The sequence below is a fragment of the Chaetodon trifascialis genome, chromosome 17, assembly GCF_039877785.1.
Source record: "Chaetodon trifascialis isolate fChaTrf1 chromosome 17, fChaTrf1.hap1, whole genome shotgun sequence".
Taxonomy (NCBI): domain Eukaryota; kingdom Metazoa; phylum Chordata; class Actinopteri; order Chaetodontiformes; family Chaetodontidae; genus Chaetodon; species Chaetodon trifascialis.
This window is the reverse complement of record NC_092072.1, coordinates 6,341,758-6,359,005: the sequence shown is the minus strand read 5'-3', so window position 1 is coordinate 6,359,005 and position 17,248 is coordinate 6,341,758. Positions and strand designations below refer to the sequence as shown.

General features: G+C 43.8%; 1 protein-coding gene across 1 annotated transcript in view; it reads right to left on the bottom strand.

Moving 5' to 3' along the window:
• Positions 1-1,557: 1,557 nt before the first annotated feature.
• The window catches only part of crybg2 (crystallin beta-gamma domain containing 2), a 42,474-nt gene continuing 26,783 nt past the window's right edge, over positions 1,558-17,248 (bottom strand). Inside the window, exons 7-24 of the mRNA XM_070985008.1 lie at positions 13,905-13,952; positions 11,624-11,742; positions 10,063-10,252; positions 8,988-9,127; positions 8,694-8,820; positions 8,560-8,595; positions 8,313-8,452; positions 7,978-8,104; positions 7,062-7,216; positions 6,846-6,972; positions 6,712-6,744; positions 6,033-6,145; positions 5,741-5,870; positions 5,521-5,660; positions 4,701-4,824; positions 3,171-3,329; positions 2,930-3,089; positions 1,558-2,564 (exon numbers count right to left, since the gene is read on the bottom strand). Of these exons, the coding sequence (XP_070841109.1) occupies positions 2,476-2,564; positions 2,930-3,089; positions 3,171-3,329; positions 4,701-4,824; positions 5,521-5,660; positions 5,741-5,870; positions 6,033-6,145; positions 6,712-6,744; positions 6,846-6,972; positions 7,062-7,216; positions 7,978-8,104; positions 8,313-8,452; positions 8,560-8,595; positions 8,694-8,820; positions 8,988-9,127; positions 10,063-10,252; positions 11,624-11,742; positions 13,905-13,952 (2,157 nt within the window). The 3' untranslated portion in view covers positions 1,558-2,475. The remainder of the gene's footprint in view (positions 2,565-2,929; positions 3,090-3,170; positions 3,330-4,700; positions 4,825-5,520; positions 5,661-5,740; positions 5,871-6,032; positions 6,146-6,711; positions 6,745-6,845; positions 6,973-7,061; positions 7,217-7,977; positions 8,105-8,312; positions 8,453-8,559; positions 8,596-8,693; positions 8,821-8,987; positions 9,128-10,062; positions 10,253-11,623; positions 11,743-13,904; positions 13,953-17,248) is intronic.

Genomic DNA, 17,248 nt, shown 5'->3' with positions numbered 1-17,248 from the left:
CTTTACAACCTAATACGCTTTGTATCTCAGTCCCACCCTCACTGTGGTGCTGTTCGACAATCTGTCCAATCGGTGCTCAGCATCTTCACAGCTTTGTCAACTCTATTGGCCAGCAGTTATTATGACAGCCCACTTGTAAAATACTGACATTGGTTGCAGAGGTGGAATCCAGACAGTCCGGTTTGATTACAGGTGACCTTAGCCGTGACCGTGGCACCATGATTTTGTGGCTGATTCGCCCAAAACTGAATGAGTGAGGAATTGTTGTTGCACCTACACAGTGTTTCATTCATTCATTCATTCATTCACTCACTCACTTCATTTTCTCCATGATGGAGCAGATCTCCTCTCCGGGCACTCCGGCTTCCTCCCACAGAACAAAAAACATGCTCATTAGGTGAATTGGTGACTCTAAACTGTCCTTAGGTGTGAGTGTGAGCGTGAATGGTTGTTTGTCTGTATATCGGATGGATGGATGGATGGATGGATGGATGGATGGATGGATGGATGGATGGATGGATGGATGGATGGATGGATGGATGGATGGATGGATCAGATCTCCTAAACAAACCCACCCAACATGCAAGCCATCTCTGTAACTCAGCAAAGGGGTGACACTGAATTGTCACAAGAGCTGACAAAAGGGCTTTTCAGCTGCCGGTGATAGTGATCTGATAGGCCAAAACTGTTATCCGCCCCTTTCCTTCAGTCAGGAGGACAGAAAGGAAAGAGAGAGAGACATGGACAGACGTATCACATGCACTTTAAACTCAGCAGGTGCTAATTACAGGTCGAGTCTCATAGAAGAATCTAGCTGTTGTTAAAGAAATCTCCAATAGAAATCGGCTACCTGAGCACGACGAAACCGGTCCTGTTCAATCCTCAGCTTCTACCTGCAGCTCACCTGCAGACCTGTGTGGTTATTACAAACAAAGCTGATCTACAACAACAGCTCTTCTGCCTTCTGGTCAGTGGCTGACTCAGGCTGTCTGAGGGCAAGGGCCAAAAAAATTATGTTTTCTTGCACATTGGGCCACCGTAGAGGTCGCTTTATCATATTTTACCTACCGTACATATATCCAACATGCTTTTTTTTTTTTTTTTAACATCACATCACAACACCCCCTCCCACTCCCAGGAAGTTCACGTGTCAGTTAAAGTGCAAGTGCTGAGTATCATTTGCAGAGTAAGACATGAAGGCTGCTCAATTTTTCCCTCGAAGATTAAAAAGCTGTTGAAATGTCAGAGATAGCGATGAAAAGTTAAAATGGGATTACAGAAAAACTATGAATGATATGAACAAAGAGTGTGAGACTGCATCACTGAAGGCGAGCACACTAATTAAGAAGCTGGAATAAGAAATGTTTCACTCAACCCAACTTTAGTTTTTGATTAAAATACAAAGAATTCAGGATAACAGTTTGTAGAGAGTTGGTTTTTAGTGTGTGGATAGTGTTTTAAAAAAAAAAAAAAACCAGTGGAAAACAGGATGTGTTTACGCATGCAAAATATTATTTATGCTTCTTTTGAAATAATTTAGTCATCTTTGTTTTATTTAACAATTTTATTCAATATTTTAAGACCACTCCCTCTTACAGAACATTTTACATCATGTCTTATGCATCAAATATTAACATACAGCTGATACAGGCAACACAAACAACTCTCCTGTAACAATCTGACAAACACAACCCTTTTCATGGCACTGCACAATGTAATGTGATACACTGCATACATAACGGCAACATTTCCCACAAAACAAACGCTGATGCAAACAGCACACATATAAAAAAATACCTTAAAAAAGCAGAGCGTACATCTCTCGCACATTACACACTTGTTTGGCTTCATTCGTCCGCGACAGGCGTAAAGCTTTGGTAGCTATGTGCTGATCGTTCCAGATGCAGCCTTCGATTTTGCTCCAGTGTAAACAGAGTTATGAAAGCATCGACTACGCCGCCTCTAAAGCGAGGACATTTGCATGAGCCTGGAATCATACAAGCTAGTTTGAATAGTCAAACGATAACGTCGGATGAAGGTCAAAGTCAAAGACGACACAAATGAATGGTTCTGTGCTGGGTTTGCACACAGCTGTTCACTACATCCTCAAAAATACATTCGTTCTCCATTTGCAACTCGTGCGGTGAACCCAGTCACGGCAGAACATCAACAGTTTTCTTTCTTTGTAGTCCTTGCACACAGAAAATCATATCAGATTTGGAGAAAACTGAATAATTTCACGGCTTAAGCAGAAACTAACAAGACTTTGCAAAGCATTAAACTGTCCGGTGCAGCCTCTCAGGGCTTGTATTGCTTCATTGCATTCTTACCGTTAGTCAACATGAGGTGGAGGCACTGGCATAAGGCAGGATCAGTGTTGGTTCCCAGTATATTTAGGGAGCACTCTAAAGTCGCAGTGAGAAGCACTGTTGACGCAGGGCTGAGGAAAGCTTAGTGAAGACGAACGTGAGGTTTTTACAGCAGCTCTATGTCCCACTGTTGACTCGGCCTCTCCCCATTCTCCGGCAAAATCACCACGTGGTCCTTGTCGTAAGATTTGCCACCTGAAGAAAAGGAAAAGCCATCATGAGATCATCAAGTGCGGTTCATTTGATAGTAACTAGTTACTTTACACTACCAGTCAGTAAATAAAGGCTAAACAGATAAACAGCAACAGTACACACAGAACAGGACGACAATAACATCTACAAAAAGATGCATTTTTATGACCTGAAAGGAGAAGATCAAATGCCTCAAACATGGTCTGGCCTCCCTAAAACCAATCCATGGCACTCCTCTCTGGTGATAAGAGATGTCTGACAGGGAGGACTGATGCCTGCCGACGTTCTTGCCGTCCACCTTAACAATGTTACCCAGTCTCTGCATTCATTTTGAGCGCATTCTTATTGTCCCCGTTTTCTGCTCGTACCTTTGACATCCAGCACCATGCCAGGGAAAGTCAGGCTGGTGATGAGGCCTTTCATCTGGGCTGTCCAGGTCTGGATAGGCTGCCGGGTCTCTGTCCACAGAACCACCTTGGCTGCCGGCTCTATGTTGCCCATCACCTGAAGGCTCATGGTTGGGGCCAACTACAGCACACACACAGTACGTGATTAGACCAGCTCAGCGTCAGCACAGCCCTGCATTAACTCGCGTGCGTGATGCATTACCTTGCTCTTGATAAAGCCGTCCTGATAGAACCAGATGTCACTCATCGGCTCCACTTCTTTGGTGACCACCACCCGTCCTGATTTCATCTCCTCCACGCCGCCCTGGATGGACATGAAATGACCTCGCTCTTTGTTCTTGATGCGGAAAAAGCGGCGCTTCTGCAGGAGGCAAGAACACCGAAAACGTAAACGTCACAGATCTGCACAGAACGTGCTTGCAACTATTCTTTTTAATGCCGTTATCTCCAGATAACGATGCTAATTTCCTCACGATAACGGGTGAATTTATCTTGTTATCTCGAAAAAACAAAAGGTCGATCTCTCGAAACGACTGAATAATAATATGAAACTCGAAAACGAGAGTCTGACTCATTTGAGTTATGCCATTAGAGCACACAATCTCGTTTTATAAAAGCCATAATGAGCAGCTGACCAACCCCCGTCTCTCTGCATCAGCCAGCAGCTGTTCAAATGAAGCCCATTATAATGGCTTTTTGTCAGGAACCTGCTGACTGTGTCCCCGGGCTTTTATCAACACATTAATGGCGTAGCTGCGTATTGTTGCAGGTTGGCATGTGTACTCAAATGAAAATGGATCCATCTGATGTGTTGCTCAATAATGGGAACTCCTTGATCTGACTTTTGTTTTAGCTGAAGTCAGTCGCAGCTATGCAAGCTTGGCATGGCACTCCTGATCTCTGTTAAACATTATGATGAGAGGAAATGGCATTTTGTTTTCTAATGATAACAGGTTATCTCACTTTCGCATGATAACAAAGTAATTAACTTGTGATCTTCACATAATAAAAAAATAATAACTGCCGCCGTTCTCAGCTTCTGTACTCATCAGTGAGTCCTCGGCTGTTTTTATATCAAGGTTTTAAGAAGGTCCTACGCAGCAAAATCATGCTTTCAAATATCAAAGGAATAACACATAAGACTGGTTTTGTTTTTCGTCTGAAACAGTTTGACATCATTGGCACCTTCAAAGCACATTATGGGAAATGTGATTTGTCAGTGTTGCTGCTAAAGATGTTAATTAAGTGCTGTGAAAGCATGAAACTCCCTCACTGTCTCACCAACACGTTGCCTACAAGCCATCCAAAGCTGGCACTTCAAGCACATCATCACATTTAATATCCCAGTCTTCTCCCTCACAGTCTAAATTTGGTTTTCCTACAGGAAGATAAGGCCTGAATGTTTGGTTAATCAGCCACCAATCCTGTCAAGGGAAGGTCTGGAACCATGTGCCGCCAGCCAATCATAGCACTTTAAGTTTATGCCCTTTTAATTTATTCTGTTCTACAAAAGTAGGACAAATTCTACCATTTAAATAACTGATCTTCAACTTTCGCTAAAGCTAAAACTTAATCTCTTCAGAGTCAACTAACACTCGACACACTGTGCTTCCTGCCGTGGCTGGTAATAAAATTTCACTACTGTTACGGCCAGGATGCATATTTTGTATCTCTAAATGTGTGCTTTATGGCTATGTGGGTTAAAAGAGGCTGGAAAGAAATGTTTACTCACCTGTCTGACTGGGTACAGTGAGCCAACAGTCTGTAGAGAACTGAACTTCAGCCAGTTGGTGATTTCAATTGGTTCCAGTAGGAACTGGCGCCCCCTGTAGTTGCTGTATTCACATATCACCCAACTGCAAAGGAGGAGAGAGAAAAGTACAGAAAGAGTAAGATAAGGCATCTAAAAAACAAGCATTTTGGCTTTATTTAAATTAATATTCCACTATACCAGCTGACTTTTAAGGTGCTTTAACAGACACCTTTCAATTCACTGTGTTTTTATTTGCAACCCAGATTTTAAAAAGTTAGAACGCTGTGTAAAACATAAAGAAACAGAATGACAAGTGTCAACAAGTGTTCCTCAGCTCATGCAGTAATCTCCTTCATCCAATCATGTGTTCACAAAGTGGTGAACCTCGCTCCATCCTCACTTGTGATTGACAATCACCTGTTACCAATGAACCTGTTTACCTGTGGAATGATCCAAACAGGTGTTTTTGGAGCATTCATCAACTTTCCGAGTGTTTTGTTGCTCCTGTTTCAATTTGTTGCTGCCATCAAATTCAGAATAAGAAGATATTCACAAAAATCAATGAAGTCTGTGAGGTCAAACGTTAAAAATACTGTCTTTGTGCTGTTTTCAGTTTTCCGCAGCATCCCAACTTTATCGACCTCGCTGTCATAAAAAGAAAAGAAGTTGCAGCTCATGAGGAGAAACACAAAGCTTCACTACTTCATGACGTGCATCAATGCAAATAAGCTTGCACACAAACTGTGCAGGGCCAAACAGTTTCCCCATCACTCGCAGACACAAAGAGACGAACACGTACCAGCCGCTGTTGACTCTGACCGACAGAACGTGGTCGCTGAAGCCCTCTTCAGACATGCTGAGGATCTCGGTCTCTGTGGTGATCTCTCTGCCCTCCAGACACTCGAGGCCAAACAGAGAGATGGAGGGAACTGAGAATGTCTGGACAGAGAGAGATGGAGGTTCAGAGCGAGACAGAGGGACCAGTTCAGCGCGCTGTCTTTACATCAGTGCTTTCTCACCACTGGCACGGCCTTGATGGAACGGATGGTGAAGTCGGGCGGACACCCCATGCTCGTTAAATTGGGGTAATTTCCTTCAGATAAGACGAACAATTTTCCAGAGTACTGTTTCTCCTGGTAGATCACCCAGCTGAAACGCACAGAAATTCATCAGGTTTCATAACATATTAGCTTCTTTAACCATCTGTACTTCACTATTGTGCATATTTTGTTGTTCACTCTTGCATCAACAGCCTTTTTTTTGTTTGCTTTCTCCTTGGACAGCCGTAATGCTTTGGTAAAGCCTCCTCACCTCCCCCCCGACACTCTGCAGGACATGGTCAGAAACTTTTCTGCCACTGCTTCCTGGTTGCAGTCAAAGATGTGACATTCGCCCTGGAAGTCTGGCTCAGAGTACAGTATCACCTGGCAGACAGAGATAGATCACAGATCACATTAACACATTTACAGCCTGAAGCATTTTGTCCTTTAATTATTCTATTTTTTTTATTCTAGCCTCTTTAGCGCTGACTGCAAAACTGCTACTTCCAGGTCGCTTTAAAATGCAGGACGCTTACTATTTAATATTTCACTTGCCACATTTAAAACATAAATGGGGTTTTCCCCGCATGGAGCAAAGCACAGATGCAGAACACGAACCAGCGCCTGCCGAGTTAAACTTTCACATCGTGTGCTGTGACACACGCCAGGCAGAGAAAAGAAAAGGAAAACTCAGGGAAAATGATTTCCTTCATGCTGTCGTTTGTAAGTTAGAAAACTCCATCTGCAGGCTTTAGACATTTGCATCTGTTTTAAAAACCCTGCATACATTCTCTGAACTGAGCTGAAGGCCCAGTACGCCAAATATCTCATCTGAGCTAAAACTCTGCATGTTGTGCGCTACTTATCAGACGAAAAGTTTCACAGACTCATGAGTTGACTGACGTGCATTAAAGAGCTTAAAAGTGACAATCTCAGGCCAAAATAGTCACCTCATTCTTGATCCTTGAGCTGTCACTTGGAGCCTAAAAAATACAAAACAACAATGTGAGTATCATCACAACGACAATGCACTCGTGAAATCCTGCTGACAGGCTTGTGTATGCCCCTCCCCAGTGGTCCTCACCAGGAGGATGGGCTGCACTGAGCAGATGCGATTGTCCTGAGAACCCCAGTCTGCACAGTTATTGTAGAAACCTTTCTCTAGGACGAACTGGTTCCCAGAGAAGTCCACATGGGAGTAGGCAATCCATCTGGAGGGAGAGCAAACTTGATTATTGTCCTACAGCACGCCTTAAATAAGCGATGTAACCACTGTGGTGAAGGGAGTGTTTCAACTTACGCCCCGCTGAGGACGTGGATGGAGCGCGAGGAGGTTTTGTACCCGAACAGTTCAACGTCAGGAATGGCCTCCGTCACCTCGAAGGTGTTCTCTTCCTGCATGTCCTCCTGGTCTTCCGGCTGTTCAAACATCACCATCAAGGGATCTGTCAGGTCCTGCAGAAGAGCAAGAAAACAGAGATTAGACTAAAGCCCCCCTCTGGATGAAAATCCTTTACATCAGGCGGCTGGAAGGAGTCTGTTTCAGTCATATGTTGACATGAAATAAGATAACTAACTAAACCGTCCCTGTATGTTTAAGGTGATTTGGTTAGTACATACTGCAGAAGCCACCATTAATGCGTAACACATGCGTCTTTCTGAAGAGTGTTTAAGTAATTTATGTTGCAAGTCTCTCCTGCTGGTGCCACTGTCTTTTCATTACTGTGTTGTATATGCCTTGCAAACCATATATTGATTTAATAAATCTACTTACAGAGGCTTACAGAGGCTATTTAAAGTCACCTTTGAGATTAGATAACACTTTTATGATGAGATGAGATTAAACTAAGCCATTAAGGCAGGAAGAGACACACATTTGGCTTTGGCTTTGGTTTTTGCTGTACTGTGGGTGACATTATGTGGCATACATGTCTATGGAGTCAACAGATTGTTTCATCAACTTGAGGTCTGACTGGAAATGACTGCTGTTGGTGAGCACATTCAAGCTACAAGCCCTCCCTTACAACCAACAATGTCATTGTCGGCTTAGTCAAGGTTGCACCTTTTCTAACTCAGCCTTCACTCACAATCTCCAGACCATTTAATCCTCGGTCTGCACACAGTGGGAGCCGCACCTTTGCTTGGATTGTAGATTTAGACTGAATTATGACTTAATAACAAATACTAAGTGCAGTGAAGTATTCCTTGCAACTTACCGCCTGTATCACCCGAACAGAGCGCAGCTCAGAATCACAGCCTCCCCACACCCTCCAGTCATGGTACTCTCCCTCCTCCAGCAGGTACTGGCGACCTCGGAAGCCCTCCTTCTCGTAGCCCACCCAGCTGCAGCAACAAAGAGGTTCATGTGGTTAAAAAGCACACATCTGATTATGCAATTACTTCGACATGGGAGTGGTTTGATACACTGTCTGCCTCATGCTTTCCACCCCACCTGAGGTATGCGGCAGGGCAACATAACCGAGCTCATTAGCGATCACTAGCATGTCTTTGCGAGGTTCACTGAACGCAAACATTGGAAAGCAGCACTCACATTCCTCCCAGTACTTTAAGGGAGCCGACATTGTACATAAAGGCCGTCTGCTGCCTGTCTGTTCTGGTCATGAAGTCTTTAATGTTGGTCGTTATGGTCCTCGATTTCCCACTGAAGTACGGCTTGTCAAAGACCACCATCTGGAGACGAAGAGTGTAATTTACAATCTCATCAATGCTGACGGATGAGCGAATCCACGGTATCAATACGTTGCAGCACTTAATTAGCAGAAATAGTGCTTCCTCACCTTTGGTTCACTTGTATTTTCCACTCTTGGTTCACCCTACAAACAAAAAGAAATTCATTCGCTTACTGCAAACAATTGTAAAGTTAGTGAAGAGCACAGCTTGCTGCACACATGCTGCTAACGGCGCCACTTACGACTTTGAGTGGATGCAGTGATCCCACATACGGCTGCTCCACTCCCCAGGCTGCAGGGTTGGAGTACCCCCCCACCTCCAGGACACGTGGTACACCCTGGAAGAAGGGATGTGCGTACACCAGCCACCTGAGCAGGAGGGAAGGCAACATGAGCGAACACAATGAAAGCAACTTCTGATGTGCTAAAAAAAATCTGAGTGTTCAAATCACACAATTTAAACCACTAATGACAAATTATTAATTATTAACAATGTCATAATACTGCCATGCACGCTCCCATAATCCCTAACTCACAGGCCGGCGTTAATGATGATAGAGTTCGCCTTGATGGGGAAGCCAAAGATCCTGGCGTCTTCAGATGTATCTCTGAAGACAACCTTCTTCCCCTCCGCGTTCTCTTCTGGGAAAAGACTGATTTCCGGGACGCTGTAGTCCTGTGGGAGGACAGAGAGCGGCCATGTGTAATCCTAAAAGCTCAACACAGGTGACTGCAACCTGTTATTAAACCTCACACTGACTGACGGATCTTTGAATACACAGAATAACTTTATACTAGCTGTTAACTTATGCTCATGCTGTTTAAAGTTTGCTTTCTAGCTCAAGCAAGACTCGATTTTTGAGGCTAACACAGATATTTATTAGCTGAGGAAATGATATTATGAGCGACATATCCACTGAAATTACTTCTTCATTTCACGCAAACATAACAGCTTTCATGATTTGCAGTTCCAGCTGACATTTCCGCCGACGGGATGAGCTAAAATCAGCTCATTAATTGGCCTGGATCTAGTTTGTTTACATCCGTCCTGAAATGCAACCATAAAAGAAGTCGATATGTTCAATTATGATCGCCAAAAACGGAAGAGTGCCACACTCATCAGTAATCTGAGTGTACCTGAAATGCTTAACTGAGCTCTTAGAGATCTGAACATAACTGCATTAGCTGCTCATACAGCTTTGAATAAATCCTGCAAAAAGCTTTGTTTGTGTTGAAACACTCAGCGACTTTAAAAACTGTGACCTCTACAGCAGCCACAACGATGGATGGCAGAGCTGGAAGAAGTATGGTTAAAAAGTTAGAAAAATAAAAAGAGTGTTTAATTTAACTTTGGTCAGAGCAACAGCTGCTCGCTCCTAATTTGGCCACTAGATGGAGCCATTGAGTTAAATAGCATGTAGTCCCTGAAAAGCTTCAGTGCAAAACATCCGTGAGAGCTACTCAGCCTCTTGGCATCAGATAACAATCCTGTGCAGATAATACTCGATTTCCACGTACATAATCACAACTGATAATATTCAAATCATATCAGATTTTATGGGAGGGTATGTGAAACCTATTTTTGACAACAGCAGAGTGAACTGAACTTACCCTGACAGCTCTGCGAATAGATCCGATGATGAACTTCCTGGCCGGCTTGCTCTCCGTCTGCTCCTCACCCTCCTTCTGTCCGTTCTGCTGCTGCTCCTCTGGAGGGCTGAAGGGGCACGTGAGCTCGATGTCGCCCTCGTCGAGAGCGACCTTCTCCCCTTTGAAGTTCGGTTTCTCGTACAGCACCCATCTAGGGGAGGAAGGGGTGATGAAAGGACGTGAGGTTACAACCTCCTACATGTGGTCTGTGTTCTTGTCTGCATGTTTGTATGAAGTCACAGACTCTGTTGATGTGCTGTAAATGTTTTGTTCTGACTGTCAGTATCATGCTGCTGTTCGAGCTGTCATTTCACACAGCTGCTGCTGTGCTGCTAAATCAATGCTTATAGAAAAAGAGGAGAGAGACGAGGATTTTACATATATGTATACCTACATACATGCATGAACACTTCCTCCATCTTACAGATGAAGAGTTAAATTATTAAGAAATAAAATGTACCATTGGTCAATTCATGACATTGGCCGCAAATCAGCAGAACTCTCTAATTATAAAGAAATCATCTAAGGTGTTTAAAGGGGAAATCACTCTTTGGTGTAAATGCTAATAAGAAGCATGACTTTTTAGCAAAGAGCCACCAGCCAAAAAGTCAAATAAGTAGTGTAGTGGAATAAAAAAGACAGACAAATTGACGCTATACAAATAAAAATTGAGAATATCTGACTGAAATGTTACAGAAAGTATCATATAATGTAAACATTACAGTTAAACAGAAGCACCTTTAAAATTGCACACGGATTGCCTGACAAATCTGTAATGAAATAAACTGGATCTTAGTTTAAGTCTGAGGTTAATAGGATACAAACTCCACTTACAATGAACCTCTTTAATTACAGCATTAGCTGCGGTTTGGGCTGTGGTGCAGAGAGTGATGCATGAGCCCACAGTATAATTACCTCTTTATAGGAAGCCAAGCAAGTGTTAGCCTGGTGTTAGTGGTACAGGTCAGAGCAGTACCATCAGTGTTAGAGCAGGTTCACACAGTTGGCTGCGGTCCATGAAACATTCCACATCTGAGGCAAGTGTGTATTTAAGCCTGTGTGTGGGTGTGTTCGCTATTGAAGGCATCTGTAAGTCTGCAGCGCATAAACAGCTGTTTTGTTTCGTACATCCGGAGAAAAGGGTTTATTTTGAAAAACCAGCGTTTAATTAGACACCTCGCAGATCAAGAAAAACAAGGTGTCATCCATCTGCCTCTGAGTGGATGGAGTTCAGGAAGCTTCAGGTTTAATGGGGTACAAAATATGTGGAGGTGGCGAGAGGAGACGACACAGACGTGTTTGCTTACTGCCATGATTTAGTTTCATGTATTGCTGCATTGTCGATTGCTACAGTATACAGATTTGTTTGTATACTAACTAGAAAAATTAAGTATACTCTGACAAGTAGTGTATAATACATACATAGCACATGCAGGATGTAGGTTGAGTTGAGCTAGCGATTCCACACCTGGTCGTTTTTAAGGGAAAATTTGGGACACCAAACACAAGTTCACCCGCTCACCCTCCTCTGACGACCCTGATGGAGATGGTCTCCTGCAGCTCCCATGGCGTGGCATCGACGACATCACTGCGCACCTCGATCCTCTGGCCGCACATCCCTGGCTGGTCAAAGATGTACATCTAGAGAAAACGTGGACAGGCATCAGAACAGATAATAACAGGGATTAATTCACTGTTTCAGCAGATGTTTGCCAACGCACGTGTGAAGTCTGGTTGTGCGACTGAAGGGCGTTTCCCTGCCCATTACGCAGCTCTGCAGCCTCAGTAAGACATTTTTTAAGGTTCTTTAAGCGGAATGATAATTAGATCTAAAGCTTTGCAGGGAGACATTCATCAAACAAAATATGGTGATTAGAAGGTGAATTTTAATATTAGAAGCCCTTTACTAGGACAGGGAGAAGGATAGAGCAGCAGACTGGGTAAAATTACAGTAATGACAAAGAATTACTGCAGGCAAACGTTCAACCTGTGCTGCTAAACAATCCTTTATATGGTTATGAGAAATTAAAGAATGGAGCAATATCACCCAGTGGCATTATCTCCAGTTTCGTATCTGAGCATGTATCTTAAATCTCATGCTAATCCCCTTAAGACCTTTGATACAGGAGCTGTACAAGGTAGACAGTAACAGCATGGCAGACATCACTTTATTAATCACAACACAACATGCAGAGTTACAGGGGAAACTGCACACGTCGTGCTTAAGTGAAATTATTTTCTCCGCTTTTAACTCATCCCGGCAAGCCCTTCCCCCGCGGCAGACCAGGAGCAGTGGTTTGCCGGCCGACAGCAGTGCACAGGGACCCAGTTTCTTTTGTCACCATTGGTCAGGTGGTGATCTTCTTGCATGTTTTTAGTGGGGATCTTTTATGGAGGATACCCCAGGTGAGCACGGGGAGAACATGCAAACTCCACACAGAAAGAAGCATTCATCCTTAATATTTATTATTAACATAAAAAAGCATTTTGCTATATTTCAAACATGGATCGATGCTACAAAACATCAGTCTGTGTCTGAAAAGAATAGTTCTCTTCCTCTAGATCTTAAGGCTGAATTCGAGTGGAGCAGTTCTCAATAAAACCGGTTCACAGTGCTGACATGTTTGGTCCAGTCAGGTCTGAGGCCCTGCAGCATGGAAGAATACCCAGAAGCTCAACTAAATGTCAACTCCACCTCCAACATTCAGGCTCCTTCATGGACAATCTCAATGAGAAGACGTACTTTCGTCAGCTGCATGCACAAGCAGGCCTGACATTTAAAAGCTATTAACGTACGCGGCCTGGGACAGGCAAAAGTGCGCCGTAGGTATGAGGCTTAACGGCATCAATCACGGCCTGAAATTCCTCAGACGTTTTTGGTTATCTGGTGAGGAACAAAGGATTTAACCAGTCTGTTACGTCTATGGAAGAAAGATTATGAAATATCACTTACACGTGTTAACCGAAAGAAAAACAAAGTACTGCTGTGAATGAATGGGTGACGGCGCAAAGCCAGACCACATGAACAGCCAACAGAAAGCCTCAGTAACAAACGGCTACCTGTGCAGTCTGCTTATATCAAACCACTCCACAGCGGCATCAGTTACATGCTGACGCAGTTTAAATGGTATCGAAACTGAAACTCATGTTGTTTCAAGAAGAATATTACATTATTCTCACAATAACAGTGCTACCATGCTCACGTTTCACAGGTATATTTACCATATTCACTGTTTTAGCTTAGAGCATTAGCATGCTAACATTTGCCAGTTAGCTTTAAATACACAGCACGGCTGAGGCTGATGGGATTGGTGTTTTGCTAGGATTTAAGTCCCAAAATTTGGCCTGATGATGACATTAGATGAGAAGCAAGTGGACCATTAAAGTCAGTAGGATTCATCCTCTGCGGATCAGGAATATTTGTACCACATTTGATGGCAAACTGGAATCTTAAAATGCAAATGCTAAGGTGTCTTTAGAGAACGCCACAAGTGGCTCAGAAACTTAAGATGGGTACAATAACAGAGGCACTTTGTGTTTTCTATATTGTCTCCTTTCTATTCTCCTGACCCTTAAAAGAATGTGTCCCGTCTGTGCCATTTGTCAACGCAGGAGAAAGAGCTCATTGTTCATCAAACCGGCGGCAGAGCGAATGCCACAGAGAAGCAGCCTTCGCCGTGATGACAGTGTTTCCTGGTTGGAGTTAATCAGTGAAGGCAGCTGTCAGCTTTGAATGTGAACTTGAACATGTATCTCAGCAGCATGTGGCTGAAGTGTGACAGTGAAGGTGTGCGGAGACTCACCTTTCCGGGACGAGGATTGAGCTTCCCATGTTCCTTCTCCTTTGTGAGCTACGGACAAAGATAAGACAACATTTTAGTAAATATATGCAATAAAGTTTGTCCTCATTTCTGAAACAAAAGTTAAGACAAAAACTAAGATAAAACAATCAGCTGAGTAGTCTTTATCGACAGAGGAGGTGCAGGAGACAACAGAGCAGCACAAGTGAATTTATCACGGAAAAATGTCTTGATGCAACAACCTGAGTAATCATTTGGATTACACCCAGTTTCTACCTCGTGAATTTACACATGCCAGACAATCCAAACATCGCTGATGCGTCCGTCGGCCTGTTCGACAGGTTGTGGGGTCATCAGAGAGGAGAAGCGAGGACAGAGGAGATCCTTCATGACATGCTGAAACACCTCCTATTCAGGTGGGCTTATATTCCTCCCCTGTACCTGTTCGACCTGATGCTTTCTGGTACCACCCCTACTGACAACAACAGCATGAGCTCACCCGAGATCTGCCTGACAACTGGACAGCAAGTGATGATGAATTGCGTGGGCGTGTGTGTTGTCATTCCCGGGCCTCTGAATCTCGGCTGGTATGCTGCTGCTGGAATTTCAGGATGCTGACTTGTGTAACCTGGAATGTGGCAGTGGGTTGGGGCTGTGTAATTTGCATATAGATTTACCAGGCTGGCTGGTGTGTGTGTGCGTGTGTGTGCATGTGTGTGCGTGTGTGTGTGTGATCTCAGGTATCACTTTGTCTCTAGTCTCTGGAGGCTCTGTAGGAAACAGGTTATCATGTGGCTCATGTTACCAACCAAAGAGGGTCTGAGACAGAGGCTTCTATTTCACCTCATCCTTATTATTGTTCGTCGTTGCCCTAATTCAGTGCCTTTCATTAGGTACACTTTGAGAAAAAGTGTCCAATCCAATCCAATCCAATCCAAACTAACCTTTGAGGACACAAGAGCATTTGGACTTTTCTAAACTGCAACAGAACACCGTTTTACACTTTGAGTGAAAGCAAGCCGTGGGGTTGGACGGCCGCCTGGTGCCTTTTCAGCGCTGAATAAAAGAGTGACTCCTTACTGTTCCCAGACATATCACACAGCAACAAGAAAAAAGTTTCCCCACCATACAGCACAATAAAAGCAGCTTCCTTCCATCTGTCAATGTCCTGCAACATTTAGTAGATGCAAGCCTCTTTTTCTAATTTTACCGTGAATATTAAAGGCAAAATATTAAAAGCTACAAGATGCCTCTGTGAACAAAAAACATTGATTTAAGTGCTCAGTTCTATGAGGACAACATCTATAATGCATTATGAAGGACTTCATGGTGAATTATAATGCATTCATAATGCTTGCTGATGCACTTATGATCAGTCATTAAACACTGTAAATGTGACTTATAATCAGTTATAGCTTCAGGTGTCTTATAGGTGCTCTGGACCAGTTAGAAACTCGAAGTTGACTCATGGGGCTTATAATACATTATGATTGCCTATAACCGTAAGTGTGACTGGAAGGTTGCAGGTTGGATACCACGTACCGGCAGGTTAAAGTTTGTCCCTTTTTGGAATGGAACCAGTGTTTCTCCTACCAGTTTTGAGGCGACAGGATCCCCCAACCCCCCCCCCCCCCCCCCCAGAAGAAACACTCCGCTCCCTCCTATTTTCGCTCGTCCTTGGCCGACAGTAAATGCCTGTTAATGGCCCCCATGTAGCAAAACCTCATGTATTACTTCTAATTCTTCTTGCACACACGTCTTTGCATCCAAATGCAACCATGGGTGGAACAGTTTCGGCTAAACAAGCTGTCAGGGGACGTGCTGTCAGACGCAGCAAAGACTTAAGTCAACATTTACAGTCATCTAGCATGTAAAATGCATTGTGCACGGAGTGTTGATGGCAGAACAACCTGATCCGGTGAGAGACAAACGCTCAAATGCTGAGACAATGGAGGAGGGTTGACATGGTATTATAACCTGTTTGATTGCGACACTGGAGTCGGTCTCACTGGTTTTTCTTACAGGCCAGCGCTGGTTTTCAGGTGTTAAAACAATGAGACCGCAGTGCATATAAATCACAGTCGCAGCCACATGAAACAACCAAGCAAACAAGAATCCTCAGTCCTCAGATCCCCTGAGCAGCACTGGAAGAGGCTCAACTGAAAGCTGAAGTCAACGGTCCCCGGCTTCAATTTGCTGCTCTTGCGATCCAAAAACTGGGCTTTTTCTGTATATATACACGTCATTCTCACTACAGAGCAACAACTGCATCATCCATGGGGAGTGATGCGTTCACTGCTGCCTTGATGCCCAACTGAAACATTAACACCAACAACCCCTTTTCTCCCTCTGCTCCCTTCCCTCCCAGCAGCCTGGGCACGAGATCTGCTCTCCCATGAAATCAGTTAGCACAGATGGAATGTGCCGTTTCAGCAAATGATGCATTCAACACAAAAAAAAAAAAAACTAACATGCGCCGAATATCGCTGATGAACACAAAAAGCGAGCGAAACCTCGTGGAAGGGAACCGATAATCGTTTTGTCACCTTCACCATCAAATGTCCCCCCCGTCAGGTCCGCTTCGTCAAACAACAAACAAACGAGCAGAGAAGTGTGAGGACGAACACAAAAGGCGAGGTGCGGCCGTGTCTCTGCAGGAACAGGCAGATAGCTGGGATGGGTGGGGAGCCCAGCGGAGACAGAAGAAGAAAAAAAACCAGAGCAGCAGAAAGTCTTCTGCCAGCTTTAAATGACTGAGAGGCCTCACGCCAACTGGCTGATCGCTTAAATGCATGGGGGAGTTTACTGGCATTTAACCCCACTGACAAACAGAGATAGGCATCAGTCCTGCAGCGCATTCAAAATTCCCTTAATGTCACATGTTTCTAACACCTAATCCATTCTTTCCCACTTGTTCTGTTTGTCAGCTGACAGGACAAAGCAGGATGGAGCGATAAAACACATCCCTGTTCACGCCCATGTCATGACAGGACCCTGACAGACTACTCTTACTGACCTAGGACTGCAGCTAACAGTGATCATCACTGCCCACTATTTTCCCGATTAGTTTGTCAGAAAATGGTGAAAAATGGGCGTTTCCAAAAGGCCAAGATGATGTCCTCCTTTGTTTTGTTCTATCCACAGCCAAAAGATATTCAGCTTACTGTCAGAGGACTGAAGAAACCAGATAATATTCACATTTAAGATGCAGGAATCAAAGGATTTTGCCTTCGATTAACTGCTGCAGTTCTACTTTGCACAAGGCTATAGTTTATACTTATGTGGTATCATATGAATCTATTAAAAAAGTTAAGCCATCTTTTCAACACTTTTTCCTTTGATAGCAT